Source organism: Huiozyma naganishii, chromosome 2 (assembly GCF_000348985.1).
Source record: "Huiozyma naganishii CBS 8797 chromosome 2, complete genome".
NCBI classification, from domain to species: domain Eukaryota; kingdom Fungi; phylum Ascomycota; class Saccharomycetes; order Saccharomycetales; family Saccharomycetaceae; genus Huiozyma; species Huiozyma naganishii.
Window position 1 is genome coordinate 859523 of NC_035923.1, and position 25386 is coordinate 884908.

General features: G+C 39.7%; 11 protein-coding genes across 11 annotated transcripts; 6 read left to right on the top strand and 5 right to left on the bottom strand.

Annotated features, from left to right (window-relative positions):
* Positions 1-384: 384 nt before the first annotated feature.
* LRP1 (Lrp1p) lies at positions 385-918 on the bottom strand (the record flags this gene model as incomplete). Its single annotated transcript, XM_022606431.1, has 1 exon — positions 385-918. The coding sequence occupies one exon, from the start codon at positions 916-918 to the stop codon at positions 385-387; it is 534 nt and encodes a 177-aa protein (XP_022463127.1).
* A 608-nt stretch (positions 919-1526) lies between these two features.
* Positions 1527-5012, top strand: LAM4 (Lam4p; the record flags this gene model as incomplete). The annotated part of the gene is made up of 1 exon (XM_022606432.1): positions 1527-5012. The coding sequence occupies one exon, from the start codon at positions 1527-1529 to the stop codon at positions 5010-5012; it is 3486 nt and encodes a 1161-aa protein (XP_022463128.1).
* A 213-nt stretch (positions 5013-5225) lies between these two features.
* On the top strand, positions 5226-5571 carry SAE3 (Sae3p; the record flags this gene model as incomplete). Its single annotated transcript, XM_022606433.1, has 2 exons — positions 5226-5332; positions 5400-5571. The coding sequence occupies 2 exons, from the start codon at positions 5226-5228 to the stop codon at positions 5569-5571; spliced, it is 279 nt and encodes a 92-aa protein (XP_022463129.1).
* A 672-nt stretch (positions 5572-6243) lies between these two features.
* IRE1 (bifunctional endoribonuclease/protein kinase IRE1) lies at positions 6244-9567 on the top strand (the record flags this gene model as incomplete). The annotated part of the gene is made up of 1 exon (XM_022606434.1): positions 6244-9567. The coding sequence occupies one exon, from the start codon at positions 6244-6246 to the stop codon at positions 9565-9567; it is 3324 nt and encodes a 1107-aa protein (XP_022463130.1).
* A 181-nt stretch (positions 9568-9748) lies between these two features.
* On the bottom strand, positions 9749-11359 carry KNAG0B04510 (uncharacterized protein; the record flags this gene model as incomplete). Its single annotated transcript, XM_022606435.1, has 1 exon — positions 9749-11359. The coding sequence occupies one exon, from the start codon at positions 11357-11359 to the stop codon at positions 9749-9751; it is 1611 nt and encodes a 536-aa protein (XP_022463131.1).
* Positions 11360-11588: 229 nt separating this feature from the next.
* Positions 11589-14933, top strand: NMD2 (Nmd2p; the record flags this gene model as incomplete). Its single annotated transcript, XM_022606436.1, has 2 exons — positions 11589-11594; positions 11775-14933. 2 exons carry the CDS (start codon positions 11589-11591, stop codon positions 14931-14933), a joined length of 3165 nt encoding a protein of 1054 aa, XP_022463132.1.
* An 86-nt stretch (positions 14934-15019) lies between these two features.
* PTC7 (type 2C protein phosphatase PTC7) lies at positions 15020-16072 on the bottom strand (the record flags this gene model as incomplete). The annotated part of the gene is made up of 1 exon (XM_022606437.1): positions 15020-16072. The coding sequence occupies one exon, from the start codon at positions 16070-16072 to the stop codon at positions 15020-15022; it is 1053 nt and encodes a 350-aa protein (XP_022463133.1).
* Positions 16073-16646: 574 nt separating this feature from the next.
* Positions 16647-17663, top strand: KNAG0B04540 (uncharacterized protein; the record flags this gene model as incomplete). The annotated part of the gene is made up of 1 exon (XM_022606438.1): positions 16647-17663. The coding sequence occupies one exon, from the start codon at positions 16647-16649 to the stop codon at positions 17661-17663; it is 1017 nt and encodes a 338-aa protein (XP_022463134.1).
* Positions 17664-17966: 303 nt separating this feature from the next.
* On the top strand, positions 17967-19148 carry PPE1 (phosphoprotein phosphatase methylesterase 1; the record flags this gene model as incomplete). The annotated part of the gene is made up of 1 exon (XM_022606439.1): positions 17967-19148. The coding sequence occupies one exon, from the start codon at positions 17967-17969 to the stop codon at positions 19146-19148; it is 1182 nt and encodes a 393-aa protein (XP_022463135.1).
* Positions 19149-19235: 87 nt separating this feature from the next.
* Positions 19236-21380, bottom strand: QNS1 (glutamine-dependent NAD(+) synthetase; the record flags this gene model as incomplete). The annotated part of the gene is made up of 1 exon (XM_022606440.1): positions 19236-21380. One exon carries the CDS (start codon positions 21378-21380, stop codon positions 19236-19238), a length of 2145 nt encoding a protein of 714 aa, XP_022463136.1.
* Positions 21381-22210: 830 nt separating this feature from the next.
* On the bottom strand, positions 22211-25090 carry OSH3 (oxysterol-binding protein related protein OSH3; the record flags this gene model as incomplete). The annotated part of the gene is made up of 1 exon (XM_022606442.1): positions 22211-25090. The coding sequence occupies one exon, from the start codon at positions 25088-25090 to the stop codon at positions 22211-22213; it is 2880 nt and encodes a 959-aa protein (XP_022463137.1).
* Positions 25091-25386: the final 296 nt, after the last annotated feature.

A 25386-nucleotide genomic window follows, 5' to 3' on the forward strand; every position in this document is an offset into this window, starting at 1 on the left:
TCTTTTCTTTTTGGTAGGTGGCAGTATAAGTCGATTTATCTACATTCGTAGTATATTCTCATTTTCATCACGTCTTTTAGAGATCTTACATACATGATAGTCTACAAAAAATCCTAACAAATGCATTACATTGAAATTTTTAAATATGTATCTGAGGCACATGACAACAGTTACTATTTGATAGTAAAACGTGGGTGCTCTGTATCGGAGTAGGAGGGCTATTTGCCGATCGTTCCTACAGTGCTGCTAGCAATCTAAGAATAAGACGTAATTTAGAGGTTGGGCATTTATGGAGGCTGGAAATTATAATTTGGGATTGTTATACATATGCTACGTAATTTTGTACATGTACGAGGACATACAAGGATTTCTAGCCAACCGTTACTAATTTTTTGAGATTTTACCGGTGTTTTTCTTCTTCTTGTCTATTATACGATCCTTCAGAGATTCCCCTATGGTAGTCTTATCTTGGGTATCAAATTTCGTGTGTTTCCCGACAAACTTTGTCGACTCTGGATCCTGTTTTTTGAAATTCTCTTTGGATATGCTTGGGCCATTCAATGCACCAATAATTGCGTTCTTGGCATTTTCCTTCCGTCTTTCCTCACCCTCGCTCTTCTTATCCAGTTTCACCTTCAGGTCATTGGCCTTCTTCATGTACTCTTTACACCTATTCAACTCAACCATTATATTGGACATATCCTTCACATTTATGAGTTTCATATACGAGAAAACCAGCGAGTTTAATACATATGAGTATGTGTTACAAAGCTCCAGTCGTTGCTGTTCCTTTGGATACTGAATCAACTGATCATCTAGTGAATTTTTGGTCAGTTTTCTTATCTCTGGCCTCAGTTCCGCAATGCTGCGCCTTAGATTCGAAAGGTAAGGTTTTAATTTCGCAATATCTTCGTCCATTCTGCTTTCTTACCTTTAGATACTTGCTGACCCCAATGCACTTTTCTAATAAGTTGCCCATTGCAGGCATCGTACGTACCAGTTGGCACCCAAGGTGAATTTTTTTTCCTACTTCCCGATGCCTCATCTCATCCAGGATGACTGGGTGCTTTTGTTTCCGTCTTCCTTCCATTTGATATCACTATTAACGGGCACAGCGTTGCCTTCGACACACGGTGTCCGCATCCGGTAACTCTATTTCCTGTTTGGGCGGTTATGTAATGTGCGAGCCCCTTTTGAGACCCATTTCCTGAATTGCCGTTTTGGGGGCTCTTTTGTAATAGGGGCACGTAGCGCATCTTTGGGGAGGTTTCCCTTTCCTTACTGTTATATAACGGAAATGTTGAAATGAGCATCTCTCTGGTGTTTGTTGTTTGTTTACTTGTTCAACAGAAAACTCAAGTCTGCTACTCTGAACACCCTCGCTATCTAGTGCTTTGAAGAGGATTGTAATAGTAGTTTGATACAACTATTACTTCCAATTGTGTTATTATTATTGCTGTTATTGCTATTATTATTATTACTATTATTACTTGTTTTTATTTTTTTAGCTTGCAGCGAAACAAACAATGAAGAACGGGCACAAAAATTCAAACAATCCACTTCTCAGTGCGTTCGGACTGGGTAAAAAGAAATCAAAACACGAGCATGCCAACGTGCAGTCTGCCAAGAGGCCCAATTCGCCAAAAGAGACAGGCCAGCACGGTGCAAATTATGCCCATAATGACAGGTCGGCCAAAAAACCTAGATGGGAACCGTTGAATTCTACTCTGAAGCCAGGTATATTCCGGGATGTTCCAGAATTGACTCACCATGAAGTGTCCCACCCTGGCGATAGAGATGCCACGAGCGGCGACTACATCAATTTCTCTGTTAGTCCACAAGGGTTTTTCAACATTCCTATCATTTTAGGTGGGGATAATGCGAGCAGGACAAATTCAAATCTGATTGATAACGGTAGCACTGGAAGCACTTTGAAACGGAGTTCGTCCGTGCCGGCACTGCAAGACGAATTCGACCTAGAATTCGAAAATAGTGATAAGTTCGCAGAGAGACCCAGAGATAACACTATCCTGGGTGCCTTATTCCCTGACATTGACCAAAGTGCGGGGAGATTCCTGAAGTCTGTCGACAACATCATCAACCCGAACACGCCACCTAGGGACGGCTCTAGGAAGAGTGTTCATGACGAGGGAAGCACCGTTGTCGACGAAAATATCAGGACACCGGAAGGCAATGCTGATAAGATACAGACACCAAGCAAAAAGACAAGAATGCACGAGGTTAAGGCGGAAGAAATGAAGTCGCGGCCACCAACTCCTCAAATAGAACCTGTTGCCCTCCCACGTAGTGACAGTGATAGAGGTCCATCGTCTGACACAAGGAAGTCTCTAGAGGTCCGCAGCCGCAAGAGCGACAGCGAAAGAATGCTGAGCTCACCCAGGAAGAGCTTACCCTCGCGCGATAGAAGTAACTCGGCAACAAACTCATCCGGGGGTGGCAGACCTAGGAGCAACTCAAAAACGTTCCTCGGTAGGAGATCGTTTTCGCCATCTTCAATAAGCAAAATTATACCAATCCCAGCGGTTACACACAATACCTCAAGGAGGAACTCCCTCTCTGTTTCATCTTCAAAAGGTGAAAACTTCACTGGTGTAACGAAAACACGTATGGCGAAGGATAGGGACGAGAATAAAGGTATCAAATTGAAGAACGTCGTTTTTGCCAGCAAAAGGAAAAACCACGAATTCCATTCACTGTTCAAAAATGCTGCACCTGAAGAGAGGCTCATTCAAGAGCACAGTTGTGCGTATTCAAAAGATATTCTAGTGCAAGGTAGAATGTATCTCAGTGACATGAGTGTTCATTTCTATTCTAATATTTTAGGGTGGGTGACTACTGTCAGTATTGCCTTCAAAGATATCACTTCCATGGAAAAGAAGTCCACAGCTGGTTTGATTCCGAACGCTATTGGTATTGAAACATTGCAAGCAAAATACATATTCGCATCGTTTATCAGCAGGGATACGACTTTCGACTTCATATCTGATATCTGGAGTCAATACACTGTAGGCAGCAGAACAAATGGCATGAGTGACTCAGAGTCGGACAGCGAGTTTGACTCCGATGGATCAGCTATCGACTCCGATGTTGAATCTGCAGACACTGATGTAACTTCCACAGACGCCAAACAAACCTCAGGAGGTACTGAGGTTATGGGTCCAACGGAACATGCCCCAACTACCGCAGAATATTCGCCACAGGATAACGAACGGAAGATATACGAAGGTGTCGTCAATGCCCCCATGGGCGTTGTGGCAAATATCATGTTTGGTGATGATACGAATCCGCTGCTTGAAATACTGAAAACACAAAAGAACTACGACTTCACCCCCATCCCAAAGCTTATGGAAACTAAATCTCGTAACTACACATACACAAAACCTTTGTCAGGTGCTATTGGTCCAAGTAAAACGAAGTGCATTATCGAAGAGACCATTGATAACTTTGACTTAGAAAAGTATGTGCAGGTGACACAAATGACGAAAAACCCAGATGTTCCATCTGGTAATTCTTTCCAAGTGAAAACAACGTACTTGCTATCATGGGACGCTAATAATTCCACGAAGCTGGTAGCGTACGTTGGTGTTGTTTGGTCAGGTAAGAGTTGGATAAAAGGTGCCATCGAGAAGGGTTCATTTGATGGTGTTACTGACACGACGAAAACTATGGTTAGCGAGATCAACAAAATGGTTGCAAAGAAACCAAAGAAAGCGCGTAAAGCTAAGGAAACAGAGGAAGAGGAAGAGGAAGAGTCAACATTACCAAAACTGGAACCATATAGTCATGCTCCTACAACTGCCAAAGTTACAAAGGAAAAGAATGACACTGTCATAGAGGAAAATGTTAATATTCCAGCTCCAATGACCACAGTTTACCAATTGATGTTTGGGGATGATACCTCCTATCTAAAAAACATCGTGGAGAAACAAAACAATTTCAACTTATCCGAAATTCCAAAATTCCAAGATAACAAGAGAGAGTACAACTACATCAAAAAACTTAATAATTCAATTGGCCCCAAACAGACCAAGTGTTTTATCACTGAGGAAATTAAGCATCAGGACTTTGAGGACTATGTTGAGATTTTACAAGTCTCGAAAACACCGGATGTTCCTTCTGGGAATAGCTTCGAAGTCCATAGCAAAATATATATCTCGTGGGGTGAAAAAAACACTTCTGTGCTGACAGTTCTTACGAATATTGCGTGGAGTGGGAAGTCATTCTTGAAAGGGGCCATTGAAAAGGGGTCCATTGATGGCCAGAAGGGATCAACTAAAGTTTTGATTGAACAGTTGGGTAAAATCATATCGTCTGCTGGCACAAAGAAATCAAAGAGAAAGTCCAAGCATAAGAAGGGCAGTTCGACTAATCAAGAAGAGGAAGAAGAGGAAGAAGAAGCGGGTCAACAGGTCGATGAGCAAGAAGGAGCTGTTTCAGGAGGTATCTTTGACACCATATCCTCTTTGTTTGGCCCTATCACTGAAAATTTGGACATTACCTCCACGAAAACATTAATCCCCTTGGTGATTTCTGTTTTCTTAATTTTGCTCTGGATGCTAGGCGTTTTCAGTTCTCGTGGTGTCAAATATAACATGACAATTACAAGACCTGGTAGGATTGTAATTGATGGTAATGAATTTGCCTATGCTCCGACGATGAGGACCTTATACGATGCGTACGCAGAGAATATCAAGATCACGAGAAAGAGCTGTACCAACCCCTCCAACATTGTCACAGAAACAGAAAGTACCTTATGGGATTGGATTAATGACCGTGGTGATGCTCAACTACATTCGATTGATGAGTTCATATATCCCGACGTTGATGATACAGTTTGGAAGCACGTAAAGGAAACCCCCAAAATTAATGATCATAATTTGCAAGAGCTGGCGGAGACTATCAAGGTTGCAGAAAGACAGTTACAGCAGATGCAGAAAAATCTTGCTGAATTGCAAGTTCTAAAATACAACCAAACACACAAAGGTCGCTAACCGAAACAGCCAATATTCTTTTTGACTTTTTTATTTTTTTAATTATTTTTATTCCTTTTTTAGTTTCATATAATTTAATACTTTTAATTCTTCTCGATTTTTAAAGGGACTGTATGTATAGCTCCGCGTTAGGAAGAAGCTGCTATTCTCTGTTACAGTACTACTGCGGAACACTATTTTCCGAACTTACTAACCAGACTTCTCCTTACCAGAATGGAAGATACTGTGCTCACGTCCAAAAAGGCTTATTTGGAAGAGTGTAGGGAAAAGTATTTAGCGCGTAAGGCGCAATTTGAAGAGTTAAGGTCAAATTCAAACTTGTATGTCAAAATAAACATTGTTTGTGAGATAACTAAAATCTGTTATACTAACTATAAAACTTAATAGATATCACGATGAATGCCAACATATTGACGTTCAAAAATCACACATCGAACAACTAAAGGAGTATAACGAACTACGCGATATTGGCTTACGTTTACTCCAACTAGTTGCCGACGATAAAAAATGTAAAATTCAAGATGTAGTCGAGGAAATGGGGTATGAGCTAAAGGATTGATAGTCAAGAAAGGCGTCTATGTGGTATTGCTTTTTGCTTATTTGATCTCTACATTGCTATCATATGTCTTCATAATATAAATAGTGCGGCTCCAAAACTGATACACATATCTGTATACATACTTCAAATGTTATTCTTGCAATGTGAATGTAATACCGCGGAATGGAGTTTTGTTCCTTTGAGATGAAAGACCCCCACGAGATACAGGTCCGATAATTGAGGTATAGATGTATCTGGTATTGTGAGATCGTACTGAAGACTTCGATATTACCCAAAGAGGAAATGCAATGTTTTACAGGAGATTTGAAAAAGAAAAAAATTCGACTTGTAAAAGATTTGGAACAGGAGAAGATGCTGATTTTCGCTTCATTATGGAAACAGTGGCATTGGTCGAACATATTGAGCCTGCGGTGCTGCGACACATCCAATACCCACTGCAGTACACGAATACAGCAACTGTATATTGAAGTGTTTTATTTTGTTCCGGAACGATTCTCTTTTTTTTTTTTTCTAAAGTGAGGCTTTTTGCTCAAACTCACAGACTTTGAAGACCTAAAGATATTTCTTCAGCTATACTAGTCACAAAAGAGAGTCTGTATTGCTAATTGCCTTCAGATTAGTTGTTTATCTTATACCTATATTGTGCAGGCACACCTAGATATAAGATAAGATATGAGGGTGTTGTTAAAGGTGATTTTCTTTTTGGGCTTGCTGCAGTTTGCTCCCGACGGACTGCAACATTTCTGTGTTGGCTCGAAGGTGATTGAAAACAACAAATATCGAAAACATTCGAATAATGCTTCAGCTAAACAATATACAGTGGAGAGTATTTCCAATATAAAAGAACTGGGGTCCACTCTCAATGAGAAGAGCACCCAGAGGATTTCGCCATTGGCTACAGGAAAGCAGTACCCAGTCGATTTACATAGAAGAAAGGGATCCTCGCCAGCTCTTCCGGCCTCGTATTTGATTGGTAGATCGATAGCTGATCTTAACCTCTCACCCATTTTGATAGTATGCGATATTGAAGGTGGCTTACATGCAATTAATAGAGATGATGGTCAAATTATATGGTCAATAGATTCATCAGAATTTCAACCCCTCATACAAATTGAACAACCTCCCAGTATAGAAACCAAGGAGACTCTTCTGTTGGAACCGTCTGGCGATGGTACTTTATATTTTTTTCATGCACACCAAGGATTACAGAAAATTCCAGGTTCAATAAACCAGTTGATAGCAACCTCCCCGGTACATATGAGGGCAGAACTTGTTGTTGATGATCTAGGTACCACTATAGAAGATGAGAAGATTTATACTGGGTCACGAACCAGCATGATGTATGTCATTGATATGTCTAATGGTGCGTTGCTGTCGTCGTTCGGCAATGGATCTAGAAAACACAAACGGGGTGCGACATCCGATTCTGAAGAAGACTCTTGTATGAACGAACTCACAAAGACACTTATGATTGGCAAGTCCATTTATAAGCTCCAAATTAACTCGCAGAATGGCTCCATTTATAATGTGACCTACTGTACCTGGCAACCAAACTCCTTGGATGTACATTTGTCTCGTGAAAATGTAGTGTCTAAAGATGGTCTGTTTGTTGCGCCTTTTAGGGACAAATCTTTATTGGGCGTTGATGGAAATTTTAAGATTGCTAAATGGGTTTCACCTGAATTTCCTGGAATAATTGTTAGTGTTTTTGACCTATTTGTCGATAAACACTCAAATGAAACCGTTCTTGTTTCTCATCCATTCCATAATTTGGAGGAAGCAGACTCTGAACAAGAAAAGATTTACTTGGAGCAAACGAAATCTAAAACGTGGGCTGCCTTCTCCAGTAAACATTTTCCATCGTTGGTTAAAGCTGCACCCATTTCTAAATATGTCTCGAGTTCTAGGTGGAGGACTCAATCTATTTTTTCAGACGAAAGTTTATTTCGGACTGCAATCACGGGGGTGCATGTAGTGGATTCGGCACCCATTCAATCAATTCCATACAATAGGATACCAGAAGCATCACATAGACCAGCCTTGATGCTTGACCCAGTACCGTATCAACCAATTTCTCTAGAACACGGACACAATGCACCGCTGGACCAGAAAAATAACGCACTTCGTGAATCAATTCAGATGGCCCAGACTGAAGCATTTCCGAGGTCTGCCAAGATATCAGCACTCTATGCCATCGGAAGCTTCTTTTACAGAATAATAGAAAGTGGACTGATACTGGTGTTTTCACTCGTTGTTTTGCTAACGCTACAAAAGTATGAGATCATTCCGCCAATGCACATAATGATGGAGAAAGTGGGATTGGCACCTCGTCAAGATGTAGCTCCTCCTGTTTTCAAAGAACATATCTCAACCAATACCAATGTAGAAAAGGGTAGTGATTCCGAAAACAAGGTTTCAGACTTACAAATGCATCCCATCCCCAGTAATGAAGTGAAGAAAGCCGTTATATTCGAGGAACCAGAACAAAACCTCAAGATGTTTTCATTAGATAATGACTCTAACGCAACCCTGAGAGATAATGGGGAACAATTTACGGAAAAGAAAAAAAGAAAGAGGGGTTCAAGAGGTGGTAAGAAAAGCAAAACTAAATCTCATAGTATTGATGGTGTGGATACTGATGACTCAATCAAAAGCCTTGTTGTTTCAGACAAGATACTGGGTTACGGATCGTCTGGTACGGTAGTTTTTGAAGGAAGCTTTCAGAACAGACGTGTTGCGGTGAAACGTATGTTACTAGATTTTTGCGATCTGGCAGATCGCGAAATCAGGCTCCTAACAGAAAGTGATGATCATCCCAATGTCATCCGATATTACTGTTCTGAAATGACCGAAAAATTTTTGTACATTGCATTAGAGTTGTGTGACGCTAATCTAGAAGATCTGGTTGCCACTAAACTTCCCAGCAGTAAAATAATGAAATTTAGGAAAAATCTGGATTTGGTCGACTTACTGTGTCAGATTGGTTCTGGAATTGCCCATCTGCATTCACTAAAAATTATTCATCGGGATATCAAGCCCCAAAACATATTGGTTTCCGAAAACAGGATTGCTTCGATTGCAACATCATCGACCAAGGAGAACTTGAGGATTCTTATTTCCGATTTTGGTCTCTGCAAAAAGTTGGATAATGATCAATCGTCTTTCAGAACTAACATGCAAAACCCCGCAGGCACAACTGGGTGGAGAGCCCCAGAATTGCTGGATGGTTCTTCATTCAGCATCCTCGAAAATATGGACACATCGAAACATGGTGAAAGTACTACAGATACCTCTATAGTATCCACGGATTCTTTTTATGATCCTTTTACAAAGCAAAGACTTACTAGGGCAGTTGATATATTTTCTATGGGTTGCGTGTTTTTTTATGTGTTGACTAATGGGCAACATCCGTTCGGCAGTAAATACATGAGGGAAGGTAACATTATTAAAGGGGAGTATGATTTGAGTCCGTTACGCACGACAATCAAAGAAAAATGGGTGGTAGAGGAGGCCACCAATCTGATATCCAGGCTAATAGCACGGGACCCAAAACAGAGGCCCACGGCAATGACAGTGTTAAAGCATCCGTTATTTTGGCCGATTCAAAAGAAACTCGCTTTTCTTTTAAAATTTAGTGATAGATTTGAGTTAAAAAATAAAGAGTCACCAAATGAACTTTTAGGAAAGCTAGATACATTATCCAAAACTGTTATTCCAAAAGCTGACTGGTCACTGAAATTTGATAAGCTCTTTATGGATAATTTGGGAAAGTATAGAAAGTATCACTTTGATAGGGTCCTCGATCTGTTACGAGCTTTCAGAAACAAATATCATCACTATATGGATATGCCTGAAGAATTGGCAGATATCATGGGGACAATTCCAGATGGGTTTTATCATTTTTTTATTGTCAGATTTCCAAATCTGTTGATGGAAACATATCTCTTTGTTGAAAAAAATATGGCAGATGATCAGGCTATGGTCGAATTCTTTTAAACAGCGACCGATACTGGAAAGTAAAAGTCGTTTTTCTTTGCATATATAGAACTTAAAAATAAATCAACATCACATACCCAAAAATATAACGGTACGAATTTTATTTCGTTTTAGGTATTGAAAATGATTGTGCTTATACAAGGTACGGCGATGCTTTTATAGGTTTATATAAATCAAAGTATCAGGTATACTCACTGTTATTCCGTTTTGGAATAAAGAGCGTACGTTCTGCCAACTTGATAAAGGAGATGGTCAGCATGCATGATACTATAAATATCTCATCAAACCAGCAGTCGATTGCTAGATTTGGCACGGTAAATTTTTCCCCTAGCAAAGTCTTCAATTTGACTGAAACATCGAAAGGTAAATTTGATCTTATCATCAAGATTGTTGCCACCACATAGATACCTGTAAGCTCCGATACCAGTAAATTTTTGATCATTGATGGTTTCTTTTTTGTTTTCTCGTTGTGGAAAGAGGGAAGTTCATTTTCGTTATCGTCGAGACCAAACATCGCCACTAATTGAAATTTCACTGGTAAAAGTCCTGAGATAAACATGATTGTAGTATTGACGGCCGAAAGCGAACACATGAAGAGCGAAGCTGATAAAAACAATGATATTTGATTTGTTAGTGAGTCTAGGTCGTGCTGATAATTAAAGTGGAATAATAATATATCCAATATATTCGCAATTGTCACAGCCAAAGGATCAGAGCGATTTTGGAAATATTCATACTCGTAGTCACCTGGAAACTTTACAAAATGCTTGATGATTTTGGGTATTCTTACAAGTAGCGTAAATGCCATCTTATAGAAACAGTAGATAAAAAACCCACCCTCAATTATCCTCCGTGCGTTTATGATAAATTGGGGTCTCTTCAAAGCAGTTTGAATCTTACTCAAATTTAGTTGGTAGCGCCCAATCATTTCCAAACATTTCGTCCTATTTTCTGGAGGTGACCCTTGCTCCTTTTTATCTAAAGCGTTTACCATGCTTTGTATTCGATTTTCGTAATCTTCTGCTTTTTGTTTCAGAATAGTCCTAGACGCCCATATCAAAAATTTATCTTTCTGGAAACTATTGCTTGATCTATTAAGGGCCAAACCTGATCGAGATTGTTCAATATATTTATCCCAGAAGAAAAGAAAAGTGTAGTAAACTGTAGACACACATGCAATACCAGACAATACTCCCATTAAAGCAACACCTCCAACGGATAATCTTGTTAGAATATTTCGAGAGTACACGAATGGCCCGATATCCAGTAGTGTCAAAATTATAATAAATGTTGCCAGTAGCGCAGTGGTGGCGATAACCAATCTGTCAATGTCGAACGAGTCTTTGAAGAACTTGTTAAGCAGTGATATGATAATGAAAAAAGGTTGGATCAAAAGTAATATTATGGATAACGACCACGCCATGGAAGGCCATATAAATCTGATAATGGGACCAGCTTGTTGATCCATATCTACAGTCTTTATCTGCCATAAAACAATTTCGATGGTTACTGTATAACAAACCATTGCGGCTGAGAATAGCATTCTCATCAACGTTGACATCGTCTTCGATGACACCGAGTACTCCGCATAAAAGTTTTGCATAAACGAATTGCTGTTGGAAACGTTTTGCGGTTTATCCCATTTCGAATTCAAGGATCTCAAATGCTTATTTGGAGAGACCGTCACATATTCAAAGAGAACGTCCACTTTAAACCACAGCACATTGAATGTCCAGTCGTAAACAGCAATTGCAGAAAGTGTTAGTATTAGTAACAAAATCAATTCCTCCATCGAAGCTTCATAAACTGCTGTTACGAATTGTGGTTAACCTCAAACCAGATTTACACCCATTGACGAGTTCATAGCGTGTACCATTTAAAATTAAAGTTCCAGCGTTAAGCTTTTTTTCCGTTTTTTTACTTAATTTCGACCTTGAACGCTAAAATTGAAGAGACCATCACAAACGGAGCATACAGAGAACGTATATCAGTAGTCCAATTTTCTGAGCGATCTATCATGGATGTATGTATGATTTTCTCACCTAATCTTTATGATCCAATATGCTTTTAGGCTTTTGAACGAGACTTATTAACCAAAAATTGAAAACTTTTTAAGACCGTCCATTCATGGGTGTTGCACTATCATTTGAACAAATGAGGAACATCCAGTGTAGGTTTGTTTTGAAACGCTACTTTATACTGTTTAGAATGAGAGAAGAATTGAGCTACACAAATTAAACTCGGATGCCTGGGTTGGTGTATCTGTCTTTGAGGTAGACAGGAACAAACTAGATTCTAGTATTAAGAGAAATACCGGTTTCATTAAGAAACTAAAAAAAGGTATTACCAAAGAGAACAAAGACACTTTATTGAAAGATATTAAGGAAGTTTTCTTGGAAAAATACCTTTCTGAAGTAATAGTTACTGTCAATGAAGGATTGTCCCTCGTCCCTAACAAAAATGATGATATTTCGGCTGCAGTGGAGATAATTTGTGCTTTACATCAAAGGTTTTATTCCAACTTTACCGGTAAATTGTTTGAATTGTTTCTCCAGAACTTTATTAATCCTGGTGATGATGAACTAGTCTTAGAGAAAGATGAATTGGTCAGAATGAAAAAGATAAGATCCAACTTTAGGATTTTGACAGAACTTTATCTAGTTGGTGTCTTCCCATCGTTAGACATTGCCGAATCGAAGGAAAATGTTCCATTGTATTTAAGGAAGAAAGTTGGTAAAAAGGAACCATTTCTTGTTGCTATTCTAAAAGAGCTTTTAAACTACAAATTTAAACTAGGTTACACCACTTTGCTGGCAACCCAATTGGCCAAAAAATACTTTACATTTTTTGATGACAATGATGCGTCTTGGGACTTATTAATACCCGATGAAAACCTCAAAGTGTCACTGCAGGCGATATATGAAGTATTTGTGGAAGCGGTCTTTAATAAGACTGTGGAATTGGACAAAAAGCTTGCCAAACTAATGAAAGAACATCAAAAATGTCAAATTAGAACAGGTAAAGCTGTAGACGAATACATTGAAGAATATAATTTGTTATTACCTGTCTTACAGAGATTTAAGGAAGCTACCGAAGTTTTTGTGGAGTGTTTCAACAAAGAAGCGCCTGGGTTATCCAGTGAAAAAAACTTGGAGGATGACGAGCAACCCACCTCCATTATTACAAGTCAAATAGTATCGCCTGGTCAACGATTATGGGAAACCGATGAGATGAAACGGTTTTATGAAAACCTACCCGACATCGATGTCGCGATAAAAGCCTCACAGGAGAGAAACGTAACCAAAACGGATAATAATGAAACAGTTAACCATTTTTTCGATGAGCTAGAAATAGCGGAAACAAAAGAACAAATTGATCGATTATCTTTTGAATATTGGAACTCCGGTATCGATAACAGGGCAACAAAAAATAGACTCTTAAAATTTTTTATCGAAGGTCAAGATTGGAGTAAGATCAAAATATATTCGAGATTTTTGGCATCTAATAGTAAACATTTTCCTGATATCGTTGATGAGTTTATTCAGTACCTCGATACTGGGTTTAGGAACCAATTGCATTCTAACAAGATCAATGTAAAAAATGTTATTTTTTTCAGCGAGATGGTTAAATTTATGCTAGTCCCATCATTTGTCGTCTTCCATAAGATTAGAACGTTGATTATGAACCTGCAAGTGCCAAATAATATTGAAATACTGACCATTTTCTTTGAACATGCCGGGAAATTCTTACTTTTCAAGCCAGAATATAAAAATGAAATGGACAAAATGGTTCAACTGCTTAAATTAAAAATGAAGGATAGACAGCTGGGAATGAACCTGAAAAGCGCTTTGGAAAATACGATGGTTTTACTATTCCCGCCCTCTGTTAAATCACTGAACGTTGAGGACCGTGAACTGACCGATGAAGAAAAGTTTTATCATGTTTTAATTAGAACTGAATTGCCAAATCTTAAAGTCAAGGAGCACATTAATCTCATATCAAGAGCCACCTGGTCAGATAACAATGTTCGGAATACGTTACACGTATTGTTTACCGAACCCGAAAAAATGAATTATCAAAATATTCCCATTTTGGCTCGAGTAATGACCGGACTGTACCCCTATCGGCGGGAGTTCGTCATTCGTGTCATTGATCAACTCTTAGAGAACATTGAAAGAGGGCTGGAGAGCAACGCACATAATCAAAATATGAGCAGAATTGCTCAAGTAAGACTTTTAACTGAGATATTCAATATGGAAATGATTAAGTCTGATGTTCTGGTTGACACCATGTATCATATAATGAAGTTTGGACACAAGAACAATCAGCCAACCCCTATTTCTGCTAGTCCGCTTGATTTACCGAATGATTATTTTAGGATTCAACTGCTGTGCACAATCTTACTGAACATAACCCGATTCCCAGTTGCATTTTTGAAAAAACTGGAGCGTCTATTAAGATATTTTGAGTATTACACATTTTGCAAGAAACAGCCATTACCCATTGAAACACAGTTTAAAGTAACAGATGCCTTCAACAACTTTTCGGATCGGTTTAATTTTGAAAAATCTGCAAATATAATGGAGTGTCTTACGAGATTACAAAGTCTGGCACAGGCTCAAAGTGAGCAACAGCGATCGCTACCGATGAATTCACAATGTGGGTTATCAGCTAACGAAATGCGGAACATTATCAAAACTGACGTTAATGTGACTCAAACGGACAACGAAGCTTATGAGGATGGCGAGGATGAGGAGGAGGATGATGAACCCAAATACGTAGATGAAATGGAGGAAGATGCTGATAATCAGAGCGGCGAAAAAGATGATCAAGGGGATGAAGACGAAAATGAAACAGACAGTGATTGGGATAGTAATACAAGCAGTGAGGAAGATTCTGACTCAGAAAGTTCGTCGAACGAAAATTCTGATAGTGAGTTCAAATATATGGATGTCGATAGAGATATTGAGTTGAAACGAATGCAGGAAGAATACAACAAAAAGCTGAAGAGTCCTGAAGAGCTTAAGATAGAGGAGGAATTGGATAAACAGTTCAACATCATGCTTCAGGAATCGATGGAGGAGAGGAAAAATGAAAAGCCGTTAGTTACTGCAATACCAATCATGGTCAACCAGAATGCAGCGACCACCCCCCTTCTTTCTGATGGGACTGCTACTAACAACCAATCTCTTTCAAACAAAGTCGCATTTACGTTCTTGACGAAAGCAGGCAAAAAAACAAATACACGTACTTTAGATTTGCCAAAGGATGTCAAGTTTGTTTCCGGGGTTTTAGAAGAGGAAGAAAAATTAAAGAATGAGAGAGAACAAATCAAGAAAATTGTTCTACAAAAAACTTTTGACTGAGAAGGAACTTCAATGTTATAACTTTGAGTGGTTGATATTGCATACAGAATTGATTAAATTTTTACTTAGATAATTAGGTATATAGATTATTTTACGTGTACCATAACCATTGTAATATCATCTTCTTTCCCACCTTGGTACAGTTTACCTGTCAATTTCGTTAGTTCCTGTGAGAACACCGATGGAAACTTGGGATCTTTACTGATTGTAACAATTTTTGCTACGAGCTCTTTAGCCGCATTTTGAAAATCTGTCTCCACTTGAGCCTCATTGTCTCTCAAGAACAATTCAATATCCCCAGTGTCAATGTTGTCAGTGACCCCATCTGTGGCCAATATCACAACATCATTTTTGGCAAGATCGAATTTGTATTCATCGGCGTCTTCTGGAGTGTTTTGTATATATGATCTACCGGTTCTTGCTGCCTCCTTTGCCATTGGTTCAGGGATTATGGCTAGCTGGAAGGGGGCGTTGAAGCCAACAGTTTGAAACTTTGTTTGGAACACCATTTTGTGATCTCTGAAAACACCGCACCAAGAATCCCCAAGGTTCGCGATATTTAGCGTGCCGTTATTTTCAAAATGAGCAGCAATTGCAGTTGTCCCACCAACCTCTACGGTTTTTTCGTCTTTGATCTTACGATAAGCGGATCCAATTAGATCCTTGGGAGTCAGAGATTGGTCTTTCCCGCCCTTTGGGCTTGGAAGGGAAGCCAATTGGCCCATGGCTTTGCAGAGTTCTCTGGAAATAGCACTAGAATCGTAACCGTGTTCGACCCACCCACCCACACCATCGGCTACCCCGGTCCAGAGGTCTGAGACACTGTTTGAAGTGACAAAAAAATTGTCCTCACCAGTGGCCGACATTAGTGAATCCTTGAGCTTCTGGTATATTTTGTCATCCCTATCCTTTGGCTGATACGCTACGGCGAACTTGTACGAAAACGGACCGGAAATATCACCTGTATTGGCATTGGAACTTTGCTGACCGCTGCCCTGGTATTGTTGATAGTTGGAATGTGTTGAGTCAGAGACAAAATATCTCCTAGATATTAAGCCCAATTGGCTTTTCAGTAAGAGGAACCCGTTGTTAACTGGCGATAGATCATCAAATGATGGATGTATTAGTAAACGTGCCATGTACGCTATGAAGACAGTCACTACTATAAAAATAAACATACCATAGTAGCTCCTTGATGTAGCACCTAGTGTTCTCGCAGATCCAACGGCGAACATCACTGGTTGTGTCGTTTGCAAACCTGTTCAACTTTAGTGCATCAACAACCTTCTACAACCGACATTTCATTTTGTTTTCTATAATTTACTGAAGTGAATCCCAAAGACTGTCCAGAGAAAGAGCACTTTGGTTCTCGGTTCAGCAAAGAGTGAAGTGTGTCTGTCTACGTACAGTAACATCTGGGTCCTATGTGATTGTATACGTTTGAAAAGTGTTCTAGGATCACTTTTCATCGTCAATGTTTGCGTAGAAATAATACGATACTGTTTCAGAAACGTTTCAACTTTGATTGCTGTTATTCAACCCAGCAGAACAGAAGGTTTAGTTCAAACGGTATTGAAACAGCAGGATGCTGGATCACACTCTTGGAAGTTATAAATATTACAAACTGATGTAGTCAAATGGAGAGCATGATGCGTTGATATATCCTTTCTCGAGCTTCACAATATCTTTAAACTGCCAAGCCTATATCTCCAAATGTCGAGCAAGTCACGATCCAGTTCCCACCATGATACTAGAGGATTTTCTGAAAGTCGAAATAGAGCCAAGGTTACGATCAAAGAAGAAGCAGAACCGTGCGAACTACATGACATAGTAAACTGTAAGAAATGCCAAAGGGCTGAACAGGAAAGATTAGAAAACATATTGAAACGATCGATTTCAATGAACGCGATTCCTGGCAGAAATGCTTCATCAACAGTTCCAAGAAAGTTGCACAGATCATCCTCTCAGACAAGTTGCTACAGTACAGGATCAACTCAATCCGTCCCCGTCGAAATGCAAAACGATTCCTTCAGTGAATTGTTATACTATTTTTCTTCGCAAAGTCGAGAACGACGGGATCCTCATACTGCAAACATCTTTTGGGATTTACTTCCGATCGAAACCAAGCAGGCTTTAATTAGAAAGATAATCAACAACAAGAAACGAAGGAGCAACAAGAATTTGGTCTACAATGACTTCCGAAGTTTGCTTCTTTTAAATGAAACTAACTATCAACCATCTACTAGCAAGTGTACTCGATCAAGACCGGTGTCACTATTATCTCCAAAGGAACAATTGGCTTCTCAACTTATAGGCCAGCTGTTCGATAGTATCAGCTCCGAGAGTGATCCGGAATCAGATGCATGTTACATTCCGAACGTTGGGCCTAATGCCGAACAGCTCGACACTTTTTCAGATGCTCAAACAGCTTTGGAGAATATACGGATTTGGCGAGACCGTCAAGAAATTAATGCAAAAATAAAAGAAGTCAATCTGTTGATTGAAAGGTTTGAGAAAATGTCTCCCTCACCAACTCCAGCGAGTACCGATGATTCCCAGAAGCACAAAACTTTAAGTAGTAACGCACAAGCTGGGAATTTAGCAATCCCCAAACAACAGCAACAAAGGCAAAAAACCCAGCTAAAGTTTCTGTTTCAAACGAACCACCCCCATCAAGACGGAAAGAAGGATTTCTGGAAACGCTGGCCTCCAAATCTAAGAAATTTATGAGTAGATTCAAACATAAAAAGAGACCAGGCTCATTAGACCTTTACAGGAAGCCAAATCCCGAAATTTATTCCGACTTTCGCTCCAAATGAATAGTAAAAGATTTTCTATAGTTGCACAAAGCGGAAATTAAATCTAATTATATAATTGGAAAGAACACTAGCTCCGACTAGTCGTCATTGCATCTTTAATTTTGTCCAAAAACAGTGATAAAATAAATCCTAAAATAATTGAAAATGACCTTCAATTTTTTAAACGAGAACGAGAAACACAACGGTCTAGGGAAGCAATCGCGTTACATCTGTAATGGCTGACGGTTTGAGAAGGAAAGTTGCTCTTTCACATTATGAGGCTGCTCAGTTATTTTTGGATGGCAATCCAGAGGAAGAAGTGACGGAAAACGACGCGTTTGGTGACTTACCGTCTACTGTCGAGCTGAAAACAACTCATTCACATCATATCCACGATAACAATACGAGTAATGAAACGACGAACCAGTTAATTAACAACCCGTTCCTCAAGTGGGACTCCTTCTTTGAACACAATATCCAAGTCGAATTAAAGGATAGAGGCTACAAATTCAATGTATATTATACTCTTCCAACAAAATTTGATTTTGCTTCTCTGCCCATTTTTATGTTTCACCACGGAGCTGGATCTTCTGGTTTAACTTTTGCTTCTTTGGCAAAGGCATTGAATGAAAAGCTAGATGGACAATGTGGCTTCTTCTCCTTTGATGCCAGAGGTCATGGAGACACACAGCCTTTGTCACGAGACAGAGCTCAACCACAGTATAACAGGGATGATTATACTCTGGACTTTTCTGCCCTCATAGATTACCACTATAATGACATTCTGCTTGCGTCAAAAGTTCCTAAAGAAAAGATAAGTCTGATTCTTGTGGGCCATTCATTAGGTGGAAGTATATGCACTTTCGTATATGATCTGCTTTCTACGGCAGTCCGCAAAAGCCTGTTAGGCGTGACAATGTTAGATATAGTCGAGGAGGCAGCCATCCAGGCGCTTAGAAAGGTGGACCACTTTTTATACGAGACTCCAAATGTTTTCAGCTCATTTGAAGAAGCTGTAGATTGGCACGTTAACCACAGTCTCTTTAAATCGAGGAGTAGTGCAGAAATCGCTATTCCTGCACTATTCAAATACTCTAATTCTGGTAGAATAATGAGAATTACCGACCTGAAAACTTTCCGACCCTTTTGGGATACTTGGTTTTCTGGATTATCACATCAATTTGTTGTTACGCCCACTTGTAAACTACTGATACTTGCTGGGAACGACAATTTAGACAAAGAGTTGATTGTTGGACAAATGCAGGGAAAATATCAACTTGTGGTATTCCAGGATTCAGGCCACTTTATACAAGAGGATGTGCCGACGAAAACGGCACTGACACTTATAGACTTCTGGAAGCGGAATGATAATAGAAATGTTGTTATCAAGAGTAATTGGGGAAAGGCTGTTAAGTAGATACTCTTCAGACTCGTGTATATTTTTTCGATTATATAAAACTTGTTCAAGGTAGATACGTTCTTGACATTCGACCTGGCGGGAATCTCAGTCAACAGATAGCACATCCAATTCAGGACCAGGTTTTCCTTCACATTGAGCGACAACCTGGTCAATTTTCTTCCCAGCCCATGGGAACCTTGGATTGATCAAGAAAGGCCTCAAGTCAAATCTGTTATCATCCGGAGAATATTGCTCTGCGTGGTAACTTGGCGTTAGTACAGTTTGCTTATGTCTATTAATTGCGTAAAAGAAAAAAAATCTTTTGACTTTCTCGGCTACTTGGGAGGGTGTGAGTTTAGGCGTCCACTGGTGTAATAATTTCAAGAACATAGAGTACGGGCCACATTTTTCAACTTTTCTCAAATATCCAAAAACACTCAGTTCCTCGTAGGTCATACCCATATCAGCTTCATCGGATTGAACATATGTTTCCGTTATGGGTTCCAACTCTGCTGTGGGGGTAGCAGTTAAGAAGTCGTTCAAAATTGGCATTTCAAATTTTTCAGAGGCGTACGCAATGAAACCTTTCAGGTCAGTTTTAGAGATACCTCCTATTGGATTAATATCTGCGGAAGAACAATCGTACTTGGTCAGGTAACCTCTCAAACACTCGTCGACGTTGGCACTTCCAAGAACAAGTAGCCCACCTAAGTTTTTGTTGCCACGTACCCAAGGTAATAGTTGAGCAAACAAATATGCCAACACCATTCTCAGCCGAGCTTGGATGTTTTGCAGCGCTAAGTTTTCTATTTGGGATCCACCGAATATTTTGTAAATGGGCTTTTTCCCTGTTGCAACTTCAAACAGAGATGTGACGCTGGAAACCAGACTATCCATATTCAGATTAACATGGTAGGAGCCAATTTTCTCTGATAGTTCACTAGATCTATTTCTTGTTTCCTTCGAGGAATTTTCAGTTCCCATGTAACAGGTATGGAAAATTTTGGATGATATGTCCTGTGGTTTCTGTGGCACCCATTCGTCAGTATTTCCGGTAATTCTACGAACATCTTTCAAAACTTGTTCATTTCCTTCAAGTGCTTCATTTACAACTATGTTACACATGGAGTAGACGATCATAGCTGTGGCACAGGAGTCAATACCGCCTGATAGAGGGAGGAAGTAACCTGTTCCGTTACAACGTCTGATATAATCCCACAACCAGCAGGCTGGCCCTAAAGCAATTTCTTCTTGAGGGGTGTGATATGCAACAGCTTTTGACTTGGTTGGCATAATTGTAGGATCAAACCGCTCCTTTTTTACGGCAAGTTCGATTGGGACGTCGATTCTCTGATACCTAACATCGGTGGTACTCGCTTGCAAACAACGTGACATGATGGCTGCTCTGTAGCTTCTGACCTCTTCTAAATCCACAGTAGCAGTAACTACTTCCACATCTTTAAGGGAAAACTGAGAACCTTGAGCGACGACTTTGCCATTGACAGCAATCAAGGCGCTGCCATCGTAATACAATCTATCACCGTCACAGCCGCGTTGGTTAGCGTATAGGTAAACCCCACCGCACCGTTTTGTGGCATTCAGAATCAAGTCCATTCTTTTATTTAGCTTACGCAATTCGTGGTGAGAACCCGAAGAGTTAGTGATGATTTCAACACCATCCAATGACATTGCAATATTTGGAGATTGTGGTGTGAAAAGCTCTTCGCAGGTTTCAGCACCAACACATGTATCCAGCGCATTTACCACCGCATCCCCAAATGGGACAATTTTCTGTCCGGTAACTTCTTGGATCTCAGGTGGTAAAACAAAATCTTCAACCACTGTTGGTTTCAACCAAGGTGTGAAAAACCGCATTTCTCGGTAGTTACCATCATTAGCAAGCCACAATTTAGGTCTGATAAATAGTATCTTACCGTCTAAAGATAACAATCTACAATTGTATCTGATGTTCTTGTGCAGAACTGGCATACCAATATCTAAGAGAATACCAAAAGTTTCGGGACGTTTGATAATTTGCACATACATTTCCCAGGAGTGCAGACACAAATCATTTTCCAAGAAATGATCCAAACATCCATAACCTGTGATCTCCAGCTCTGGACCGACACGCAAACGTGCCCCCCTCTTTTTGGCGATGCGGATGGATTCCAAGATACGGTCCCTGTTACCTTCAAAATCCAAAGCCCATTGATTCAAATTGCACGTAGCTAAAGTAATCAATTGAGACATCTCAAGTCAGTTTAGCAGATTATAGTACTCAGAAGTGTCTATATAACTTTCAAAGTTTCTAATAAAACGAGGTGTCAATCTTCGTCTTCCATACACAAATCATTATCATCTCACTTAATTATTTTTTCAAAAAAAGTACTGAACTGAAAACGCTAAAAGTGATCGCAATTTCATTTAGTCATCGAAAGAATTATGTAAAAGCTATAGTCGGGTATGATTAATTAAAGTGTTTAAGAACTCTGATATTGTGTATTTACGTTGTATACGGTAAGTATTTAGTTATATCATTTGTACTTGCTTGTCTCTCACTCGTTTCTTTCTTGGGTTCTGGATTTAGAGACAGTTTTAAAAGATGTCAGCGCAGCTACCTTGGGGTTTATATATGTTCCGGATAATGAGCCATCCGCATGTCTCGAGTTCGTATACTCACATGTCGGGTTTATAATAGTTCCTAGTACTGAAATTGAGAGGGTAACGGGTCATGAGTCCATTCCCAGAAGGCGTTCCCAATTTATCCTCACAAATTATTTACAATCGAGAAGTTCTTGTCATGGTCAAATATCGCACAAAAAGCAAGCTAACACTCCGGAAATTCAGATATAATGACAGTTTTGAATTCCTTTTCCAAAGAGTTCTCAACAACACAGACACACAACAAGCATGTTCCTAGCTGCAGGTGTGTTCAGCTGACTATACATCGAATTTATCTCTAGATTCATTAAATACTCTACCGTTTAGTGCCATTTCCTTTTTTTGTTATATGAGGTCTGGTTGTTTATTCGTAAATTCATCTTGCTTTTGACAATCTTTGTTACTGGTAGCTACAGTATTTACCATAATGGTACTACATTCGACCAATCTTGGCGTTTTCTTCTTTCCCAGTAGCTGTCCGGACCGCGCTTATACTGCCACGTCTTGGAAGACGACTTAACAAAATATTGAGGTTCAACATCTTCTCCCCGTTGACGTCTCTCCCGCTGCTTTTGTTCTAGTTGCAATTTCAGGGTTTCGGCTGTTTCAATATCGCCAGCTTCATATGCTTTCACATCTGGCCGTAATCTCGAATCAGTTGGCGGTAGTTGCCCTTTCTCCAATTCGGTGACTTCATTCAAATTTGCAGAGAATTTCGTGTACCCATACTTTTTCTTTGAATTTGATACCAAATCTCCAACACTCCAGATGGTGCCTTTGGTCTTCGTGTCAATTAACTTTTCGGTCCATTTACCGGATATGATTTGACGTCTATTGTTGGAGTTGTTGTCCTGTGTTAACACCACTGCAACGCTTTCTGACCTACCACCAAACATACCAGTTTTCTCAAATTCTACAGTTGTCTTACCACTCTTGGATGACACAATCTCAAACTCGTTACTTGGCTCCACGTATCTTTCTCCAGCAATCAAATTCTTCAAAATTGTAATTGGTTGGGACCATTCAAAATATTCGCCAGTTTTTTTACACTTCAATTCAATGGTACCCTCATTGTTAAACTCGAGGGATTTCCCCCAAAATTTTTGAACTGGAGAAACAGTATAGCTACATTCCCAGTTTTCATGTTGCGCAAAAAAGGCGAAAATTTGAGGTTTATGACAGACCTTTTCAGCAACCAATCTGAATCCCATATCTTCTTTTACAAGTTCAAACGTTTCCCCCAACAACGGATTAAATGGTTTCCTCAGAGCTCTCGTCTTCTCTCTATAAATAGACAAAAATGATATTGCAAAGGCTGATACCGTGACTAACGGTTCCGCTTGGGTGTCCAGATTGTTCAGTAGTGAAGCATATTCAAAAGTTTCAGAGATCATTTGTAGAATAGTAAGGGGTTCGTTTGAGGTCACTGGCATGGCAATGGAGCTTAAATCTTTGCCCACGTTTTTTCTGAGGAAAGATAGCAAACTGGGTAGGGGAAGAAGCAGCCGGTGTAATATCATTACGGCGTAGAATTGTTTTTTAATGGGGAGAGGATACAGATCATTGTCTTCTGCTTGGTCCTCCTTTGTCTGAGAGCTAGAAACTTCACTCAAAGGTGTCATTTCCCGCGTCGCTCTGGCATTGTTTTCTCTCATTATAGTTTTTTTCAAATCTCTGGTATCCTCGTCTTCGAGAACTACGGAAGTATCTTTGGTGCTTTCTACATCGGCTTCGTCGCTGACCTCTTCGTCATCGAGCATTATAACACGACGACTAGCAGCGTCTTGGGCGTCAAAAAACTCTTCATTTCCTGTTAAACTCGATTTTATGGATGGGCATATTTGTTCTTTCACCTTCCTCGTAACCTGTGTGAAATCTGCAGTTAGGATTTTGCTTTGTTTAACAAATTGTTGCACTACAATTTCTAATTCCGACAGTTTCTGGTATAAGTTATGATCTCTGGAATCCGCTAGTCCATCTATATTCGAACTGGTCATATGGGAAGACAATGAATTTGTAGATTCATTAGGCGACACAGGACTCATCATTTTTACTCTTTCGACCCCGGCGTTAATTGATGACGAAGATGATGGAGAACGCCCCAATTTATACAGTCTATTATCGTTCTGTGTTTGTGAGTACAACTTCGATTCATTCTTGCATTCTTCCAATCTTTGTTGAATAATGGTCAAGTTGGCAAAAAAATCTTCATACGCTTCGTTCGGTAAGGGGACATAGCTATCATCGTCGATGCTTGACGATATCCGTTCTTTTTCCGAGAGTGGTATGTCCTGGTCTTTCTTTAGAGTCAGGACCTCTCGTTCATCTTTCAAAGTAGCGGCTAATCCAGCATCTTCGTCATCCCCCACTTCTGGCTCATTATTCTTATCAAAGCATTTCTGTAAGGCGTCAACCCAAGTCTGCCAACTATTGGTATCTTTTGCCTTCAAGGCCCAAATTTCCATCCCTGAATCGATAATGATTAATTTGTCTCTTTTGTTTGCACTCACTGTGGACAAATTAATAACAATTTCACCACGACGGGCTTGGATATGGTTGTTCATATAGTACGACAACGTTCCATATCTGAAATCCAGAGTAAAAAATCTTCTTTTAAAGCCTTGTAGTCTCTTTCTTCTTTTCTTTGAGAGGTAGCCCTCTAAATATCTACCCTGTCCGACGAACAAAGGCGCATCCTTCTGGTATGTTGATAACTGAAAGGAGCTTGTTCTTGGAGAAGGTGCAGATTTCGTGCTGATGGTGGACTGCACGTCATCGCGCACCACGCTGGCGTTAAACAAAGTCTTTTTCCGAACGTTTTTTGATGAGGTATTATCCAGAATGAAAGCATAGTAGTAATCGTTATCTTCTACATCCAACACGCCCTCCGTCATTTTATTTGCATAAATATGGCCAATCCACTTTACTAGGGTGAACCCTGAAGCTTCCAATCTGTCCCGGAGAGAGCCCTCCATCGACTGTTGTTGGATGTTGCTCAGAGATAATGAGGAATGAGAATCATCTGTAGTGCTAAAGGAACTGGTTCTATTTTTTAGCGTCTTAGAAGCAAAATCCAAAACACTTCTCGTGTCTTCTGCAATGTGCACAGAGGAGTTGTGTCGGCTGTTGGGTTGATGATCATCACCGTTCCCGTTGTCCACGCTCAATTTTAGTTTCTTGTAAATACCCAATTCTATTGATTTCTTTAAGGGTTTTACCTGGTAGTTTATCGTGTCTCCATGATTGCACTTCACCCATCGAACGACAAAGGATCGATTCTGAATGTCAATTGTCTCCATTCCAATTCAACTCAATTGCGTATGCAACTAGCAATCTACCGAGATCAATCAAGTGTATAAAAAGAATGACAGTAGTACTACCGCAAGTTGAAAAGTCAAAGCCCTATTCCCGGAAAGGCCTCCAGAATTTCAACTAATCATATTTCTTAATTCTTCAGTACTCTCGATTCTTCATCTTCAGTCTTGGCTTATTTTCTATATATATATTTTTTTTCAACATATCGCGGGACACGGGAATTACAGTGGCTAAACGATGGCTGTACATTCAATACATATGCGGCATGGATTGCGGCGCA